This window comes from Tenrec ecaudatus, chromosome 10, assembly GCF_050624435.1.
Source record: "Tenrec ecaudatus isolate mTenEca1 chromosome 10, mTenEca1.hap1, whole genome shotgun sequence".
In the NCBI taxonomy this organism is placed as follows: domain Eukaryota; kingdom Metazoa; phylum Chordata; class Mammalia; order Afrosoricida; family Tenrecidae; genus Tenrec; species Tenrec ecaudatus.
The window spans coordinates 154,323,893-154,341,736 of NC_134539.1; the positions used below are offsets into that span (position 1 = coordinate 154,323,893).

The 17,844-nt window shown below is 55.9% G+C and overlaps 1 protein-coding gene across 2 annotated transcripts; it reads left to right on the plus strand.

Moving 5' to 3' along the window:
- Window positions 1–1,106: 1,106 nt before the first annotated feature.
- On the plus strand, window positions 1,107–10,857 carry PRCD (photoreceptor disc component). 2 transcript variants are annotated; one of them, XM_075559461.1, is made up of 6 exons: window positions 1,107–1,180; window positions 1,466–1,534; window positions 4,580–4,647; window positions 5,114–5,493; window positions 9,350–10,217; window positions 10,473–10,857. In XM_075559461.1, exons 1-3 carry the CDS (start codon window positions 1,107–1,109, stop codon window positions 4,620–4,622), a joined length of 186 nt encoding a protein of 61 aa, XP_075415576.1. In that variant the 3' UTR covers window positions 4,623–4,647; window positions 5,114–5,493; window positions 9,350–10,217; window positions 10,473–10,857. The 2 variants fall into 2 exon arrangements, 1 of the variants encoding a protein (XP_075415576.1); XR_012786416.1 differs by lacking the exons at window positions 1,107–1,180; window positions 4,580–4,647; window positions 5,114–5,493 and having other exon boundaries at window positions 1,270–1,534.
- Window positions 10,858–17,844: the final 6,987 nt, after the last annotated feature.

A 17,844-nucleotide genomic window follows, 5' to 3' on the forward strand; every position in this document is an offset into this window, starting at 1 on the left:
TGGCAGCTCCCAAGAACAACCGTTGAGGTGGCTGTTTGTGGATGCGGAAAGAAGTCAGAAGGGAACATCGGGCCGCATCCCACATGCGCATCATGCTTGCCGCATCCCCGGAAGCGTGCCAGATGCTTTGGGACAACGTACTTGCATGGTAGAAAAGTCTATACATTTGCAGCCCCACGCCAAACCCATCCCCTGCCCTCCTGTCAATTCTTCCCACTAGAACAGCCCCACCCGGGTGGCCAGGGCTGTCCATCTGCACAGACCAGACTGCCTCCTCTGTCTCCCGTGGGTTCCAGCAGCCAGGGCTCTTGCGGTTCTCAGGAAGATGCTTTGATCCGGGCGCCACCAGAGCAGTGCGGCTGCCCAGCGGGAGAAAGATGAGGCTGTCTGGTCCTGGAGGCCCACAAGGACAGCCAGTTCTACTTGGTCCCGATGACAAGGGGGTTTGGGTTTGTTGTTTGTTGTAGACTCTTCTTTCTCTGTCATACGCTTCTCTGAAAGGGGGGTGGGTCATCAGGAAGGTGTGGAGAGGCTTGAACTAGACAACGGGGCCCTTCACTCTCTCATCTCCCTCATCTTTCTGGCCTCTAGTTCCCCTTATCCTTCCTGCTGCCAGTTCCCTCTGCCCCTTCCCCTCCAAAGGCAAAGCTGTTCAGAGGCAGTGGTTCTCCCTGGCTCCCCTGTGAGGCCCACACCCCCAGCTCTTCTCAGGAGTGTTTCTTGACACCTTGAGACCCCGCAGGTACCTCTGAGAGCACCCGGGTCACTGCTGGAAGTGGAGCTTGGCAGAGCAGTTAATCTGGACTGTTGGGCCATGGCGGGCCAGTCCCCTTATTTGTATTTACCTTCTGAATAGGTGCTGGGTGGCCTGAGGGGTATTTACCCGGCCACTGTAGCCACTCTGGGGCAGTGCCTGGGTCCTGGGAGCTTAATCAGCCCTCACAAGGTCGGGTCCGTTGACCCAGCTTATGAGCTTTCCTTTCCTAATCCATCACCAGCGGGAACCTCAGGACACCGAGCAGAGCGAGTCAGAGCTGGCGGGGGTGTTTGGGGCCCTGGCCTGAGACCTTCTTCCGCAGACGGGGGGCCAGGGCTGGGGATGGGGCATGTGTACCACCCTGTTTCTGCTCAGTACCCTGGCCCTGCTGTGGCGCCGCTGGTTCGCCAATCGTGTGGAACCGTGAGGATCTTCTGGGTCTATGGGCGGAGGCAGTGCTGGGGTGGGAGGACCTGGCAGGCCCAGGGAGGCTGGGAGGGGTAGGTTACCTCTGAGAGGTTTGCTCTCAGGGAAGAGTGGGGCGTCTGGGTGGAGGGTGTAGAGACCGGGACCTCTCTGTGCCTAGGTGCCTTTTAGTCTTGGGATAAGGAGAGGGGGCTTGAAGGTGTTGCGGAGCAGGCCCTGGAGAAGTGGGAGCGAGGGTGTGGGGATTGCCCACAGCTCTGCCTCCTGCTCTTCCTCCCACAGGGAGCCCAGTGACGTGGATGGGGCAGGGACAAACAGCAGCTCAGAAACAGACGCCCAGGCCTCAAGCAGGTAAAGCAGAGAAGAGGGCAGATGCGGGAGCAAGGCTGCCTTGGCTTGGGGTGTGTGTGTGTGCGCGCACACGTGTGTGTGTGTGTGTGTGTGTACTGTAGGTTGACCAGGAGACCCCTGTCTTCTGGATAAGCAGGCTACCTGGACCAGAGCGGGTCCCTTTGCTCTGCTGAGCATCCAACAGCAACTTTCTGGAAGGAGCAGGCAGTGGTGGAGAGAGGGACCAGGCAGATGCCATTCTCGGCCTGCCTTTGCTGGACTTCCCCTGCCCCCCCCCATCGCTCCCGCCCCCACCTAGCCCCCAGTGGCTGCACTGCCTGAACCTCCAGCAGGATTCGCTGTCCAGTCCCCAATCAAAGACGCAGGAGACATATGACATCATCAGTGTCGAGTGCCATTGGCTGGGCGGCCCCGCGGGCAGGACACTGTCTCCTGTGGTCAGGAAGTTAACTCTTCCCTGGGCTGAGGCCATGTGGCTGTTGAGGGTGAGACCTGGGGAGACTTCTAGGCATTTCCTTTCCTTGTGGCCAGTGTCCTTGGACAAAGAATGGGACTCCTGGTTAACAAATCAGTGAGAGTCCAACCCACATTCATTAACTCTTCAAAGGCTGGATTAGTTTTCTGTTAGCTTTTTTGGTGCGTAAATGACTGTTATCAGGAATGGGAGTAATTTGGAACAAAACGAGAACATTTTCTTGATAGCCATGTGTTTTGCTAAAATGAGTGGGACATATATGTCCCAAGGGATCTCTGGTGCTGAGGTTGATGGGATGAGGCCTGCTTCTTCAGATTCATGCAATCATCCAGGCCCCCACCAGATGGCAGTATACATTAAAAGTGGGATACATGTTTCCCACTAAACCTCAGCAGGTGGGGGGAGGGGTATATAAGCGGGCATTCTAGGTCCCATGGGTCCCCAAAAGGTTAAATGAGTGTAAAATGTTCCTTACAACATCCAGCCCTGGTAGAGTGGGGCACTTGTCTGAAGAATAGCACTGACTCATGAGGAAGTTATCTCCTGGGACCTGGACACCACATCTTCTTGCCCACCGAAACAAAAAGCAAACATGCAGTCACCTGTGCCTCTTTCTGGATGAGAACCCCCCACAATGCATGCCTGTCTTGTGTCCCAGCTCCGCTTGCTCCTGCGGGTCTTCGTGGCGGCATCTCTGAGACCCTTCCCCTCCTCCAGGCTGTTGTTAGGTGCCTTCACGTTGGCCCGACGCATGCTGACCCCTGTGGTAGAGTAGGACTGCTCCCCCGGGGTTTCAGGGCTGGGATGCTTCAGGGGCCTGAACCTCCGACGTGTCAGTGGGCAGTCAGGTACTTGGCTGTCTGCATGGCCCGGGGACACTGAGGCCATCATAACTGTGTCGAATTGAGTCGACGAATTCAAAGGTCTGACCCCAAGGTGCCTATCAGAGTCCTAATCCTAGCTCCCCTCCGACTCAAGAGTGGCTTCGAGAGAATGATGAGGGACCTTCAGCAAGTTCATGGGGAAAAGGAATGGGAAGATAAGGAATTTCCACACAAACCTTTCCAAAGCCGTTGTATGTTTAAATAGCAATGACAGTAACCCTAGAAGACAAAGTAGAACTGCACCCTAGGGCTTCAGAGACTGACTGTCAATCTTTATGACGGTCGAGCTTTTCTTTATGGGAGCAGAAAGCCTCATCTTTCCCCTGTGGACAGCTGGTGGTTTTGATCCACTGACCTTTTGGTTAACAGTCCGATGCACAGTCCACTATGCCAGGGCTCCTCTCCTGGCCTCCAGAGTTAGGTGGGTTAATGACAGAGTGACTTCGAGGGAGGGAGTAAGACCATTGCTGTGATGTTCTCAGCACAGACTTTATCGGTGTGTCTCACTGTGGGGCTTTTCCCTGTTGCTATGATGTTGGTTGCAGCCCTGGTGGTGTACTGGTTATGCATTGGGCTGTGACCCATGAGGTCAGCGGTTCGAAACCACCAGCCACTCCTTGGGTGATAAAACAGGGCTTTCCACTCCTGTAAAGGGTTATGGTCTCAGAAGTGCCCAGGGGGCACTTCTACCCCCGGGAGTTGGCAGTGAGTTTGGTTTTCTTGGTTTTGAGTGCTGCTGGAAGCTATGGGATTGGTATTTCAAATACCAGGGGCCTCCCCACGCTGGCCAGATCTCAGCGGACACTGTGACTAAGGCAGACTATGAAGAAAGACTAGAATGTACTTCCAGGGTAAAAACCCCAAAACCAGCTGGGACACCTGGCTCAGGAGTGGGCAGCATCGTTTCCTGTTGAACCTTCAAGTGAATACCCAGTATTGCCAGGCTCCGGCATTGGCCTGAAGACCTGGAATCTACCTCCCACAGGAATGCAGCCTGGAGGGAGCGCTTTCACGTGCAGGCCTAGGGTGGCCGTGGGTCCAGACTGGCAGTGCCTGACAGCAGGGGCAGCGAGTGCTGCAGGAAGGAGCCCTCTTGGCGCAGTGGTTTTCCGTGTGATCAGTGTTTTCGTCTCTCCACTGGTTTCTCTTGTGTCAGCTCCCTTGGGGCCAGGGGGCTCCCTAGGCCTGGAGGGTTGGCAGGGCGAGCGTCTTCTCGCTAATTGATGATTCAGGAAACCGAGGGGAGAGGAGGCTGGGATGACTAGCTCCAGGTCACCTGTCCAGTTTGTGGTAGGTGCTGGGCCCCGGACTTGCAGGCAGTGTGCCTCCCCTGCGTGAAGGAGGCCGGCACCTCTTGCGTGGACAGAAAGGCTGAACCTGGGGACTGTCAGGCAGGGTCTGGCCTGGTGTGTTCTGGTGGAAGGAAGCAGGTTGCCTATTAATTCCTTGCCCCCCAGTTAATTGGAAAATTGGCCTCCTGTCAAGAAACTGCCTGCCAGTCGGGGCTCCACAGAGGGCTGGCTGGGGGCAGATCCAAGGTCACCAACTCTAACTGGCCCTTCTGGTGCTCCTGCGCCTCACTGTTGGGGGAGCCGCCAGGCATGGGGGGTGGAGGGAGAGGAGGGTGGGAGATGAGGTAGGGTCCCTGCCTTCAGTCCCCTGACGCCAGTGCTTTGCTGGGTTTAGGGAGAAAGCGCCTCAGAAGGAAGCCTGCGTGTCTCCCGGCTGAGCCCAGCCCCCATACCGGGAAGCAGGTGAGGCAGGGTGGGGGTGGGGGAGATAGGAGGGTGGGTGGCCCTGCAGGGCCGAGGGCGGGGCCACTGTCTCAGCTCAGAATGTTCCAGCCACCAGGCAAGGATTCGCCTTAGAGACTCAGGAGTGCTGGAGGGCTGGCGGTGAGGGGGAGATCTCGGTGGGGGGACGAGGCAGTGGGGGATTAGTGGGGGTGTGTGAAGGACTCAGACAGAAGTCCCTCAGATGATTGGAGGTGCCCTCGTGGCCCTGTGGTGGAAGCACTCTGCTGCTAACCACAGAGTCGACGGCATGGCATGGCATGGCTGGCATGGCAGCTCCGTCTGTCCGACAAGCTCACTCTGAGTGGGCTTGGTTTGGGGTTTTTCTGTCTGTCCTTGGGCGTGGCCTGGGAGGGTAGATGGGGCGCTCTGCTGTGGTGTACTGTTTTCTCCCAAGCACCCCAGGAGGACTCATTCTCATCCTCAGGGGCAGGAAGGAGACAGCGAATGGGCAGAGGTGGCCGAGGAGGAGAAGACAGAGGTCTCCTGCTTCCACCTCCCTGCCCCCCTTCCTCCCCATCACCCAATCCCCGCTCGGGCCGAAGGTCTTCACTTCCCCCCTCTCCCCCCGGAGGTCAGACCTGGCTGGGCCGGCAGCGGGGCCGAGCTGCTCACTGTCCTGCCTCGGAGTCTTCACCTCAAGCAGAGCTAGGGAACTTGTTTTTTTCCCTGCCAACGACCATCTGGATATTGATACCATCAGTCTCAGGCCGTGCAAAATGATGGATGTAAAAATTAGGCTGCTGGATTTGGGCAAACGTTTAATGAACACACCCGTCATGTGATGGCTGGGACTGCTTCTCTTCGGTGAGGCGTGGGGTGTTAGCTGGTGTGGGTGATGTCACAGCGTCGGCCATTTCCCGTCCCTGTCCTAAAACATAAGGTCCCAAACTAACTTAGCCTACTGCCCCTTTGAAGACAACAACACCAACAAAGAATCACTACTCATTGCTCCCCATCCCCCCGCAGTTAAAAACATTTGTGCCCTAGCCGATCCTACAGGATACCGTATAGACAGCTGCCCTGGTGGCCTAGGAGTACCAGGTCAGGCTGCAACCGGCAAGGCCAGCAGTTTGAAACCACCAGCACCTTATGGGGAGAAAGACGGGTTTTCTACCCTGGTGAAGAGTTACAGTCTCAGGAACCCACGGGGGCCGGCCATTCTGCCCCACCCTATAGGCTCGCTGTGAGTGGGCAGCGATGGGTTGGCAGTGTGTTTGGTTTGGACTGGCTTTTTCAGTCCCCCTGGGGTGGTCCCGCACTGTCTCTTGGGAGGCAGTATCACTCTGGGACACACTGGCCTAAAAGGACAGAACTTGAGACGCCCAGAGGGAGGAACACACGGGTCCGCAGGAGAACTGTCCCCTCCAGAGGCCGGACAGGGAGGGGAGCTAACACACCCCAAGGCAAGTGATAGCCCAGCCTGCCAAGTGAGGGACCCTGTTCTCCCCAGTCTTGCTCACGATAGCCCTCAGGACTGCGTCTGGCCCCTTGTCATCAAATGAGGGGACAGAGAGGTGGGGTCATTTGTCCCTCGCCAGCCAGCTTGCCAGTGGAGGGCACGTGCTCCTGGTCCCTGTGCAGTGCCACCAGGTGCCTGGCGGCCGACTCTACTCAGGAGCTGCACTGGCCTCCATCGAGGCTGAGAGACCCGAGTTCACCCAGGTCCTGGCTGCTGGGCTGAGACACTCAGATACCAAGGCCGGGGGCCCATGACATCCCTGCTGCCTGCAGGGTGGGAGCAACTGACAGCTCCCGTGTGTGTGTGTGTGTGTGTGTGTGTGTGTGTGTGTGTGTGTCTGTGCCTGCGTGCCGTGCGCACTCCCAGTGGCAGGAGAAGAGCCTGACACTTGTTTTTCTCAGTTTGCTGACTGCTCAGTCGAGGCGGCTGCCTCCTTGCCCCCAGCTGCTCTGCCATTTCTCCCAGCACGCTCCTGCCGGATCAGAGCAGAGATAAAAGCAGACTTCCGCTGGCTGCTGCTGCTGCACGAGATCCCAGCAGGCCCTGCAGGCAGCTGCTCCATACGGCTCCCAGCCATGTATCTTCAAAGTGCCCGCAGAGCACGGACCAGGCCCCTCCCCTCCCCAGCCCAGCTACCCACCCACCTCGCCTGCCACTGGGGACCAAGGGGCTGTGCAGCCCCTCGCTGCTGTCCCTGCTCCAGACCTGCAGAGAGGAGGCAGGACCGAGCAGCCCCTGGGGAGCCCAAGTGTGTGTGTGTGTGTGTGTGTGTGCCTGCCTCCTGCTGCCCGCCCAGCTGCCGGCCTGCCTGGGTGGCTGGGGCACTGAAGAGAAGCTGCCCGCCCCCACCCTCCGACTCCCCCAGGCACAGGCAGTTCTGTGGGAGCCACAAAGTCACCGAGAAAGTAGGGCAGGTGGCAGTGCCCAGCTACCCACCTGACCAGGGCCAGGAGCTGGTAACCACCTGTCTCAGCTCCCGTCAGCCAGCCATCCTCCTGGGAGGCCTCAGCCTTGCTGATGACAGGCCCGTCAGGCTCAGGGCCAAAGGGCACTGCACCCGCTCCGTGTCCCCAATCTGATCTTGTCATCCTTTTCAGATCTGTCTATCATGCCCTGGCCGTCTCATCCTCAGCTCACCCACGGCCTGCCCTCTCCTCCTGGCCTGAGGTAGTGTCAGGCCAAGGTCACCTCCCTGGACTGGGGCTGGCTTCAGGCCCAGACAGACACCCCCCTGCGCTGCCCCCTCTGCCAGGGTTGGTCTAAGCGCCTGTGTAGGAGACGGCGATACCTCCAGAGGATGGGGAGGGCACCAGAGGGGGGGATTGCTGAGCCAGGCTGGCAGGGGGTTGGGGTGGGGGGGCTCCTCCTTGGGGGAGCAGACTGTCAGCGGGCAGGTTGTTTGGTGGGTAGACAGTCTGGGACAGCAGACTGTCCGGAAGGCAGGTTGTATGGGGGAGCACGCTGTCTGGAGGGCAGGTTGTCTGGGGTAGGGTAGGCTGCCTGCGTGGTAGACTGTCTGGGGGAGCAGGCTGTCAGGGGGCAGGTTGTCTAGGGGAGTAGGCTGATGGGAGGGCAGGCTGTCTAGGGGAGCAGGCTGTCCAGAGGGCAGGTTGTCTGTGGGGGAGCAGGTTGTCTGTGGGGTAGGCTCTCTGGGGGGCAGGCTGTCTGCAGCTCCTGCGTACCGAGCTCAGGTGCTTCCTTCCCGGCCCTCAGCTGTGAGCTCCACGGCTGGCAGGGTCTGGGGTGACCCCCAGGCCCTTGGAAAGAACTGCTGCTTGCTTCGCTCTAATGGAAGCAAGTGTGTCAGGGGCAGTTATGCGTGGGGGTGGGGCAGAGAGCAGGGTCCAGGAAGCCTGAAGCAAGAGCCCAGGAGCAAGGCCAACCCTGCCTTTGGCTCTGTGATCTCGGCTGGCTTCTGGCTGTTCTGCCCCTCGGATGCAGAGGTGCCCCCTCAGTTGCTGACAGATTAGGTCTCAGGAGTCAAGTGCCCGGTGGGCTTAGGACGCTGGCAAACTTCTTGGGAGGTGGGCTGTGGGCACTGATCTGGGCAGGGTGTCATGGTGGGAGGGGTGTCAAGCTCCTGGCTGTTTCACTCTGGTCCCCTCTCATTTCCCCCCAATAGCAGGGTCTGCAGGGAGAGAAAGAAGGATGTGGTTCCCCAGAAGGCATTGCCTGTCTGTCGGTGGGGGAATTGGCCCAGTCCCCTCCGCAGCTGGTGTCCTGAGTCTCATAGACAGGAGGTGGTAGCCCGCCCCCCTTCCCATCCTCCCCCTTCCCCGTCTGCCTGCTGATCTTCCGGCTGCTGCCAGTCTGAGTGGCAGGGACACGGCTGCCGGGGCCTCTGAGCTGTGGGTGGCGGGCAGCAGGGCAAAACTGTCTGTCTGTGCCTTCTGGGTTGGAAATCGAGGCTGCTGACCATGTCCCCTGATGACAGGAACATAGCTAGAGAGAGTTGGAGGGGGACGTAGGGAGCAGAGATGTGGCCCAGCAGCTGTAGCAGCCTGGTCTCTCAGGGTGCAGATCTGCAGCCAAGCCCCCCTGGCCCAGGCCGCACAGCAGAGGTCTTCGTGGGTGGGCGCAGCATGGCCCCTGCTCAAGGCCTGAGGGTCCCTGACTCCCTCAGCAGGGGGTGGGGTGGGAGGCACCACCATAGGCAGAAACCCAAGAGCTTGGACTAGAGGAAGTCAGGCTTCTGGGAGTGCCCAGGAGGCCGGGAGGAGGCATCACTGAATGTATGTGAATACATGTGCCGTGAGGATACTTAGGGTGCCAGCTAGCCTCCATCCGACACCCAGGAAGCTCCAGGGGCTTTGTCGATCATCCTGCTCCCCTTGGAGGTGGGGGGTGCGTGCAGGACTGACGTTACCCTTGTGGCATTAACCCACAAGTGCCCTGACCAAGGTCACACCTGGTCCACAGGGAGCCAGAAACTTCACCACCCCACCCCATCCCCGCCTGAGAACTGGGGCAGCAAAGCAGCTGAGGGCCAGATGGTGGTCCCCAAGAAGCTGGTGTGGAGACCAGCAGAGGTGTGCAAAGGGCTGTGTCACTGAAGGCCATGGGCTGCCCCAAGGCCACTGTCAGAGCAGGAGGGGTCAGTCCCTGCCGCCCTCAGACAGGTTAGGGCCCCGGGGAGGGGAGGGGGTGAACCGAGAAGAGGGAGTTTGGGGAGGGAGACTTTTGTCTGTTTCTTTTTTGCAGATGGAGGATGCAGGATGTGGAGACCCCGACGGTGGCTTCTAGCAGGATCCAGGGCTCGGACGGGCTCTGCAGGGTGCATGCAGCCCCTAGTGAGCAGTGAGGCCAGAGGGTGGATGGGGACAGAGGACAGGGATACCGGACAACCACAGGGCTGAAAGCCGGCGTTGGAAGGCCAGTCCTGTCCCTGCAGGAACACACACACACACACACACACACACACACCACTGACCATCCCACACAGAGGCAGAAGCTGTTGGAACCATGCATGAAAAGAAACCATTGAATCTGCTCACGGGTTGGGTTTAACGCGCATCTCCTGGGGTGGGGTCGGCGAGGGACCTTCTGATAATCTCTGGGAGTGCTACGGCCACGCGAGAGGCAGTCCCAGCCCAGCTGAGGACCCAGTTCTGCCAGCTCAGTTGCTGAGAAGTCACCAGACCCCCTGGTACCCACTGACAACGTGTTGAACCCAGGGGAAAGAGAGCTGCAAGTACACGAGGTGACCTCTAGGGGAGCCATCGAGCCCCTCCCTGGAGGGCCTGGAGCTAATCACAGAGGTACCTGCTCCTGGAACCTGTGCTCAGCTCCTGAGCCAGCCCCAGGGGACAGAGACGGTGAAGGCCTCTTTTACCAGAAAACAGCAGCGAGCCTGAGAGACCCCTTAGAGCAGGCAGCACACAGCGGCGGCGGCCCCTAAGACCTCCTGGCTCCTACAGGGGGTGGGGAGGTGGGGAAGTCCCCTGCCACCCCTGAGCAGGGAGGGAACGCCCCGTCCAACACCTGCAGACTTGGGCTGCCTTCCCAAGTGAGAAAGAGGAGCTGAAGCTGAAGTTCAAGACGGTGTGATCCCAGAAGGCTAACCAGACAGGTCAGTGGAACCCCAAACAGGTGCAACTGGGGTGAGACTGGAGAGGAGGGGAGGGCGAAAGGTGAGGTCTTTCCGCAGGACACACCCTCCAAAGAGACGAACCTTAAAAGGGAGCCTGGTGAGTCAGATTTTGTCAAAACGAAACACCTGCTCTTGGAGAGATGGGGAGAGAACATTTGCCACACACCTATCTCGGACAGAACTTGTATAATCAGAATTCACCGCTCCCTCAAAACCCGGTCTGTTTTTCTTTAGGAAGCATCCGTCCGTCTTCCTTTGACCTTGGCAAGCTGATGGAAGGCTCCAGGCCTCTTCCCTCCAGTGAGCCGCCCTGCTACACCACGTTCTCAGCGCTGCTGGGCAGAGCAGGGAAGCCACGTGTGGGAGACCCAGCACAGACGGCAGTTCTTCATTGTTTCTAGACAAGACCGCGCAGGATACCCACTCCACTGTCTTGTCCCGCAGACCTTGAAACTCGATCCTGTCTCGTATCACCCTGGGGACACCAGGAGAAAAACACACTCAAGCGCAGCAGGGAGCCTTCAGAGTCAGTGTTTTATTTCTAGGGTACTTCTTATGGGGCAAAACTATGAAAACGGAGGGTTTAGAAATAGTATTAATAATAAACATTAGAAAGTCATGGTTAACTGAATACAGGCCTATTTTTAGAACGTTGGCGGGAAGATGGGTTTGCCAGAGCTACTTGGATGGCAAGGCACTTTATTTAGGTGTTTGTGGGGGGAGAGACGGTGAAAAAGACCGTCTCGATCCACTAACAAGCCAACCACCTACTCTGAACAGAAGGAAAAGGGGTTCGTAGACCTTTCACGAGGCCTTTCACGAGGCACACGCAAACAAGCCCAGCATCTTCCGTCTCCAGGAAAAGACGAGGAGAACCACGAGGCGAGGGGCCGACGAAACCACAGCATTAAAGAGACCAACCACAATCAGTGTTGGCGAAGAGGTGGGACCACGACGGACGAGTCTAGGTCACTCTGCTGGCAGGAGTGAGCGGTGCCCAGAGGCACCTGGGTGGGTAAACAGTGGGGGGCTTCTCATCGAGTTGTCGGAGAGGAATGAAACGCAGACCTGTGAGGGGAGCCGGCCCCTCACAGATGACCATGGGCTCGGTAGGTGGTCATAATAGATAAAGATCATAGTAAAGTCATGGGAGATCGGAGAAAGTGAAACAAAGGAGCTGGCACATTTCACGGCAGCATGCTCACCTCTGGGACAGCCAGGCTCTCAGCAGCCAGGTCTGTGCAGACAGCGGGAGGACGGGGAGGAAGAAGAGGGCGTCTGCCCTTTATTTCTAACCAAGGCCTAGATACACGTAGGGGCGTGATTAGAGGTAACCACACCCGCCACAGGAAGGGGATGTACAATAGGCATCTGCGTGACAGGAAGGGGATGAGCTAGGGGTGTGCATGCAACAGGAAGGGGAGGGACTAGGGGCACACATGTGACAAGAAGGGCGGACCCTAGACTCAATATGGCCGCCTAACCTTGGTCCCCCTTGAGTGGGCTTGAGCTCCCTGGGCTCTCCTTCAGGGAAACAATCTACTACTAGCCTTATCAGAAGGGAGTGGGCCCTGCTTAGGGTGGGACAGACAATACAGTCTGCTTGCTCTAGAGCAGGGCCTGCTCACACTTTTTCAGCATTCCAGTTACATACAAAATGATCAAGTCAAAATGATCCACCAACTACAAAAATGTAAAACATCTATTTGTTATTTATTACATTTCTCCATAAAGGCACTGAGGATTCTCTGTGTACAATGTATGTTTATGTACCTTGCCTAACCGCACGAGTCCATATTGCACAACACAATTAACTACGTACATGTTTTGTCCTGACCTGAGTTGACTCTGATGACTTGCCCTGAATGGAATGAGCCAGGGATGCACAGTCGGGACAGGAGCTGCTGACAGCAGCCTCAAGCACACTTCCAAATGATCATAAGTCATGGTGGAGCGGTACTTGGACTTAATGAGCTTTATGTGGGAAAGGCCGACTCACATAAGTAAGTAGAGCCGAATAACGCAGTCAAGGAGGTAGCACATTTTCTCATGTTTGGGTACTTTCCCTCTGCGAGTAAGTTCCAGAACTGTCCCTGCGCTCTGGGCTGCAGCTGACTGTCGGCTTGTAGCGTCGAAGTCTCCCATTCCGTACGAAAGTGATACATCTTTGTCTTCTTACTTGGTCCAGCTCCCCCACTCATTTTAATACCCTTTCTTATGTTTAAGAGAAAAAACGCAAGGTCTGAAAATTGGCGTAACTTAGCTTGTCAGTTTCGCTGCACTTAACGCAGTTGTTTGCGCATGCGTTCGACACCTAAGATTGCATCTGATTGGCTGCGCTGTGTATCCATTACGTGATGGGATTGATGATAGGCTTATGTCTATTTTTTTAATGCCATGGGATCTACCCACACTACATTTGCAACCGATTAGTAGATCGCAATCATGTACTGAGCACGCCTGCTCGAGATGGCTGATAACCCTTAGGGAGAATAACCTCTGACCTGCTTGCAATGACCTCCAGCGTACAGTCATTTACCATGTGTAGCAAGCAGCATCTTAGGTTTGGCATATATTTGGGGGAGACACCTGGGGAAAAGCGTCTTTACACCCCACAAGCAGACTCACGTCAAGATCTGTGCACAACACGAGTCATTGTTCCCACTGGAACGACCCCAACACTCACCAGTGTGCAGTAAGGGATCCAGGAGCGGCTAATGGTCTGATCTTGTTAGGTTCCAGCTCCTGGAAGGGCGGGGGGGAGGGGCACACCTAGGTGGGCGTTACACCTAGATTGGTCCATCCAAGCCAGGTGAATTTGATTCAGCCAATGGGGCCGACCAGTATCATTGACCACGCCTCCCGGGGAGGTCAGGGGAGCCTGAAGAGGCCAGAAGTTCTCTCTGTGGCTTTCTCCCTGTGGCTGACACACACACAGTTCAGCATGGCTGCGCCTCATCCCGCAACCATGCTGTGGACTGTCTGGCTTGTGCTCCATTTACTGTAAAATCTGAAACTGCTTCCAACTTCTATCAAACTCACTTGGATCACAGACCAGGCTTTGGCGTGACTTCTTTCTCGTGAGGAGCCAAGGATTGAGGTATAGCTCTCCCACGAGAGGTTAAAGATCTAACAATCTCAGCTACTAACCAGAAGGCTGGCAGTTGGAATCCACCCAGCAAACTTCTTGGAGGACAATCCTGGTGAAGCAACCTTGGACTACCAGAGACTAACCGGACACGTGACGTGTACCGGCTGTGTGACTGCTTACCGGGCCTGTGAGAATAACCCAAACAAGTGGACAGCCCAGGGGAGTGTTTGCGTGGAGATCTGGAGATGGACGATGAAGGGGGCCAGCAGGCCCTTTTTGGGGTGCGGAAGCTCTCTCTTGATTGGGGTGTGGTGAATGGGGTGGGGTATAAACTTATGCACTACTCAACTGTGTGTGAAAAGTGGATGCATCTGATGGTGTGCAAATTACACTTTAAGAAACTGGTCTTAAAGTGTTATATAGAACAGCCCCAAAGGCAAAGCCCTGGTCCTGATCCGGTTGGTGGCTGAGTGGAGAATCCGGCCGCAAGAGCACATCAGTGGTGAAGTATCGTCCACATCCTAAGAGCTTCTGGGCTTTGAGGGTGGAGCGGGCGCCTGTTCTGGCTGGCCGCAGTCTGCAAACAGTCCCGGGAGGCGGGAGGAGCAGCGGCCTGCACCTTTTACAGCTTCAATTTGACAGAGTGGGTGAGAGGAGGCGATTTGTTCAAACTTAGCAGCCAACCTGTGACGCAAGTTGGCCTACTTATAAAGGCCCCTTCCCACTGCCCCAGGCATCTGGGGGCAAGAGTCCGGGGGTGAGGGGCTGGGGAAAGACATCTGCCACTCTGTCCCACTCCCCGAGGACACGGTACAGTATGAGTTGATCTGCCAAGCAGGACAGAGGGGAGGGGGAAGGATGTCTCTGCTCAAGGGTGTCAAGAGCCACTTGGGCAAAGGCTGTGTGACAGCTCTGAAGAGGGGGGGTCCTGGAGTGGAGAGCAGGGGGCCCAAGGGGTGGTGAGGTGACCCACAGAACCCTCCGCACTGGTCCAATGCATCTCCAAGTCCTTGACAAAGCAACCGGAGTGTGTTTGGGGGGAAGGGTCCCCCAGCAGTTTCAGTTCCCATTCCGCAGTTTCTACCCAGGTGATTGGGGGACAGGAGGACAGCAGCCTTTGCAAAGCGGAGCACGCTCCAGATCCCATTCCTGTGGCCCTTCTCACTCATGGTCCCCTACCCCCTCCAGCTCCTCTTTGTGTTAAAGGCTGTTGCCTAGTGGGTCTCCTCTGGGCCACCTTCCTCATTCTTAACAAGGCTGCGGTGGGGAGGAGCGGCTCACTTTGCAGGCCATCGACTTTGCATTCAACTGCTCATCACCTCCCCAGTCTACCCTTCACCTGGCCCTTGCTTAAAGGTGGCTTTTAAAAGGAGACCGGGAGTGCCCAGGAGAGAGCCCACCACAATTCCAGGGACGCTTAGTCACACCAAGTTGGGCATCTGTCCTTGGGCTACTCCTCCTCCAGGATGTCAGAGCTACACCCAATACTTCCAGGTTTCTGGCGTGTCAGGAACTTGAGAAAACTCAGGATGGGGGCAGGGCGGGGGCAGGGGGAGAAGTCCCACGATCTCTTCATCCTGGGCTTTCTGGATGATTGATCGCTGGAGTTAAGCAAAACCCATGCAAGAAACAGGGCGCAGTGGGTAAGACCATCAACATTTTGATCATATTGCAGCACAATGCCAAGGTATGCCGTACTGCCCCAACACAACAGTGGCAGGCAGGTGGAATGGTCACGTGGCAGCCATTAGAATAGCCGCTGCCCAAGGGGATCGGGACTCAATAGCAGCCCTGCAGGACAGAGTGGGGCTGCTCCTGAGGGCTTCGGAGACTGCACACCTTCACGGGAGCAGACAGCCTCATCTTTCTTCTGTGGAGAAGCTTGGTGGGTTCGAACCACCAACCTTGCAGCTAGTGGCTCAGTGCTTAACCCACCAAGCCACCAGGGCTCTTTTAGAAGAGGTCATCTAAGTTCAAAAAACAGAAACAAAACCAACCCCTCTGCGTCTAAGTCGTCAGCTTCCTCTCCACATTTCAAGCTGTGAGTCCACGCTAGTCAAGTGTCATTTGCTAAGTGCACGTGCTCAGGCGCTGGGTCTCCGTGTTCAGGCCTTCATGCCTCCACACACTGACCACTTGGACCTCTGGGCACTTCAGGTGCGAAACGCGCTGGAAAAAGCAGGGCTGCGGAGAGGAGCCAAGGGCACATCATCAAAGGCGCTAGGGAGTGAACTCCACCGAGCGGACGCCGGCCCCGTTCCCCAAAGTAACGTGCATTCTTCGCTGTCTTTATTTCTCCGTGTCCTAGACAGCACTTCCATAGGAACCCTGGTGGTGTAGTAGTTATGTGTTGGCCTGCGATCCGCATGGTTGGCAGTTCAAGACCCGCGGCAGCACTGCGGGAGAAAGACTGGATTTTCTACTCCCGTAAAGCATCACAGTCGAGGACGCCCAGAGGAAGTCATTATGAGTCAGCATTGACTCCACGGCAGCAAGTTGAGTTTGGTTTTCCAGGGGAGATTTTTTTATATATAAAAGATTTGGAAAGTGATCATTTAGGATGGGTTGACTCTGGCAAATCACTCAACTTCAAATGGCAGGTCTAGTCAGAGGATTCGTTTTCAAATGCAGTCTTTTAGTTTGGTATGATGGTAGAGCCGCAGACGGTGGGAGAAACCGCTTTTTTAAAGACTCACTCGCTGTTGATGTTGTTCGGTGCTGTTGGCTGCTCCCGACTCGCAGGGATCTGATGCACAACAGAAGGAAACACTGCCTGGTCCTGTGCCGTTCTCCCCTTTCCTGAATGGGAGCCCATCATTGCAGCCGCTGTGTCAATCTCGCTTCCCGCCGCCCCCCTTCTTTTGGCTGTGTTTGTTACATAATTTAGTGTCAACTTGATATATGGAATGTAGGGGTGGAGTCTAGCCTGTCAATCGGGTCGCAGCCTGATGGAACCTCCTTGTGGGTGTGGCCTTCTCCTAAGGAGGGTCCAGGGAACCTCCCCACGCCCCTCTGCCTTCACCTTCCTGCTGGTGAGCTACACGGCTGAGACCTGCCAGAGCCTTGTGATGCTTCCACCGCCACTGGATCCACAAGACTTTGCACCCACCGACCTGTGATCTTCCTGCACTCTGCATCATTGTATGTGGCTTCATGAGTCTGCAGAGGGATGTATGGAGTAGAAGTAGACTTATGGACTAGATCTGGACCAGCCTGGGATGTTTTCCTGACATGTAACTAGTCATTGATATAAAGCTCTCTCTTACACATACATGAGTATCCTTGGATTTGTTTCTCTAGCCAACCCGGCATGACACACTGACCCTTTATGTTACTCAGCATGATTAGCTTCTCCAGGGACTGGTCATTCAGATAGCATGTTAGAAGTGCATGAGACAGTCTCACCATCCTGGCTTCCCAGGAGCATTCTGGCTGTACTTCTTCCAGCACAGATTGATCTGTTCTTCTGGCAATCCGGAGTATGTTTAATATTCCTCAGCAGCACCCTCTCCAGTCTTCCTTATTTGTAGTATGAGTTGGGGGGTGCCAGCCCCCCACCACTAATCATGGGTTCAATAAGCACAACTGTACTGTTGAGATATATAAATATTAAATTTGTTGAGAGCATGAGAGATAGAAGAGAGAGTCAAATAATGAATTCAGACACAATTCATGGTAGCATACTCACCTCCTAGATGGCCATGATCTTACCAGCCAGGTCTGCGCACAGCGTGGGCCGAGGGGAGGTGGGGTGGAGACCCGGCAGGAGGCTCGAGGACCAAGCAGGAGGTTGGAGAACTGGGGGCCGGAGGCTGGAGCCCCGGGCACAAGGCTGGAGGACCCCGCTTATTGTTAACCAAGCATTCTATCTCTTGGGGCGGGGCGTAATTACAGGTCGCCACATGTCACAGGAAAGGGCAGTCCAATAGGCATACACATCGTGGGAAGGGGATGTATGAGAGGCATAAGCGTGACAGGAAGGGGATGAGCTAGGGGTGTGCCCATAGGAATGGGAAGGTCTAGGGGTACACATGTGACAAGATGGGCGGATCCTAGATTCATGATGGCAACCTAGCCTTAGGCATCCTTGGGCGGGATTGAGATTGACCTCTCTGGTGTCTCCTTCAAGGAAACAGACAACAACTATCCTTATCAGAAGGGAGTGGGCCCTATTTGTAGTGGGATAAACAGTGGTGTCTGCTTTCTCTAGATGGCTGATAGCTTTTAGGGAGAATGACCCCTGATCTACTCCTAATGATCTCCAAGTGTACAGTCATTTGCAAACAGCTAAGTTTGGCATATATTTGGGTGAGACAGCTTAGGAGAAATCCTTCTGTTTCCCACACTTATTGACTGTCCAGGGTTCACACATCTATGAGGAGACGGAAAATAGCACAGCTTGAGTGTTAGTCTGGGTAGACCAGAGAAACAAACTCATAGAAACACTCACATGTGTATAAGAAAGAGCTTTATATACAAGAGCAACTGAATATTGAGAACACATCCCAGCCCAGT

Excerpts from the sequence above, each read along its gene's own strand:
- PRCD (XM_075559461.1), top strand. The coding sequence starts at position 1,107 with ATGTGTACCACCCTGTTTCTGCTCAGTACCCTGGCCCTGCTGTGGCGC. Across the intron at positions 1,181-1,465 it reads TTCGCCAATCGTGTGGAACC|GGAGCCCAGTGACGTGGATG; the intron begins GTGAGGATCTTC and ends TTCCTCCCACAG. Across the intron at positions 1,535-4,579 it reads GACGCCCAGGCCTCAAGCAG|GGAGAAAGCGCCTCAGAAGG; the intron begins GTAAAGCAGAGA and ends TGCTGGGTTTAG.